The sequence below is a fragment of the Postia placenta genome (genome assembly GCF_002117355.1).
Source record: "Postia placenta MAD-698-R-SB12 unplaced genomic scaffold POSPLAscaffold_240, whole genome shotgun sequence".
Classification (NCBI taxonomy): Eukaryota; Fungi; Basidiomycota; class Agaricomycetes; order Polyporales; family Adustoporiaceae; genus Rhodonia; species Rhodonia placenta.
Genome location: NW_020170071.1, coordinates 823 through 2,784, shown reverse-complemented (window position 1 = coordinate 2,784; position 1,962 = coordinate 823). Strand labels below are relative to the sequence as shown.

At 57.2% G+C, this 1,962-nt stretch overlaps 1 protein-coding gene across 1 annotated transcript; it reads right to left on the bottom strand.

Annotated features, from left to right (window-relative positions):
- Window positions 1-387: 387 nt before the first annotated feature.
- On the bottom strand, window positions 388-1,648 carry POSPLADRAFT_1162579 (hypothetical protein; the record flags this gene model as incomplete). The annotated part of the gene is made up of 2 exons (XM_024487735.1): window positions 388-465; window positions 491-1,648. 2 exons carry the CDS (start codon window positions 1,646-1,648, stop codon window positions 388-390), a joined length of 1,236 nt encoding a protein of 411 aa, XP_024332673.1.
- Between the last annotated feature and the right edge of the window lie 314 nt (window positions 1,649-1,962).

Below are 1,962 nucleotides of genomic sequence, written 5' to 3'. Positions count from 1 at the left end.
CGAGTTTTGAGAGCGACAGGCTTGTACTTTTTCTTTGTCGCGGCGAGTACCTTGTGCGTGGAAGGGGTAGAAGTCGACATCGAAGGGAAAGGAAGAACCGAGTTGGAGAACTGCGAAATGGACTTCGTCGGAACGGGAGATGGCGGAGTCGAAGCGAACGGAGCTGAAAATAGAAGAGTCGAAGCCCACGTTGAAGCGTTCGACGGGGCGGCATTAGAAGCTGTAGTGTCCGAAGCGTAAAGAGACTGCAAATATGATGAAACGGAGGTGCATGCGGAGAGGTACAGTGACGAAACAGCGTTCGGAATCGAGGAATCAATAGGAGAGACGAAGGAAATACTCGGGTTTACCCCATCGTAGTCGATGACTAGCGCGGCTTCTCCTTGATCATGGGGAATCAATTCCTCGAAGCGAGAAAATGCGATTTGCGACACCCGAGAGGATGCTGCCGGCTTCGCGATCTTCCTCGCGCGTACGTCGGAATCGTGACGGTTTCGCCGGTGTTCGGACAGAGGATCGTAATGGTTTGGTTCTCGTCGGCGAAGTTCTTGACGACACTCTGCGTGAGCACGTCGAAGGGTCGGCCGAGGAGGATGTCGTATGCTGCGTTTCGAATGACGTGAGCCTGAAGATACAATACGATTTCACCGATGCGGAAGGGAACATTTCGAATGAGTCCCAGCGATCGGTCCACCTCGCCGTTCGCCGATTGCATGTTCAGCTGGATAGTAGGATCGAAGAGGAGGTTGAGGCCGAGACAGACCTCTTCCGACATGGCGACTATCTGCGATCCTGGGTCGACGATGCATTCGATTTGCTCCTTGTTGTCGACCAACGCGATGATCGAACGAATCGCATTTGAATCGCGGGCGACGGTGAATTCTGCGGGGTGCTCGCCGTGAGGGATGTGCTTCAGATAGGTTTCATAGGGGTCGGGGACGATCGTAGCACCAGGTTCCAATGTTGCACCCGAACACGAGAGCTGGTTGATGGCCGTGACCTCGTCGGCGCCGATTTCTACGATGTGGGCCGACGCGACGGGTTCCGTCGAGACTCGCTTAGGGGTGACGGCGTCGCGGTACTTGTTTCGAACGTCGGGCGCGATCGACAGCAACTCTTCTGGGGTCAGCGTGACGAACTGCGACTTCATCGAACGCTGGAAGATTTCCTCGGCGAGCTTCGGCTGGATGACAGGGACGATGGTCTTGTACGCTGGTTCCTTGCCCTTGTCGTTCGAGGGCTTCGGCGGAGTTGCGAAGTTTCGAACATTCGGTGGGGCGTAGGTTGCGTCGCGAGCGTTTGCGAAGGGGTGTACTGGTGGTGCTGGGGGAGCGGACATAGTAGTGGATTGCGTAGGCGGCGAAGAAGGCGGCGCGGGTGCTGCTGCTGGTATCGTCGGAGGCGGGGCCGTGCTTGTCGAAGTGCTCGAGGGTGCCGCCACTCCTTTCGACGTACCAGATCCTGAGGCTTCCGCGCTTTTCGGGATGGCTGTCGTCGTAGGCTTCTTCCGCTGTAGAATCTCGACGCCGTCGAAGACCTCCCTTCGCTTCCGAAGCTGAAGGAGTTCTCGCTCGAGCGCCTCGATCCTGCCGCTAGTGTTGAGCGTGAACGTTTGCACAGTCGAGCGATCGTCGATCTCGAAGAGCATCGTCGGAGCGGCGGGTGCTGCGGGATTTCTTCTATGCCACTCGTAGATTCGATCTCGTATTGTGAGACCAGGGATAGTGCGGGGGACAGAAACTTCCGTTTGGAAGAACGATCTTGCCATCGGTGTTCCGTTTGCACTTGCCGTCCCGAATGTCGATCTCCGCGAACTCGCAGGTGCCTACCCTGCAGCCACGATTGCCGCAGTAGTGGCACGTCTGTTCAGCTCCGCTGTTCTCGTGGACGTGGACGGCAGCTTGTTGTCTCGGTGCGGGGGCGTGGTTGTGCGTAGCATGCGTCGTCGGCTGAATGAGTGTC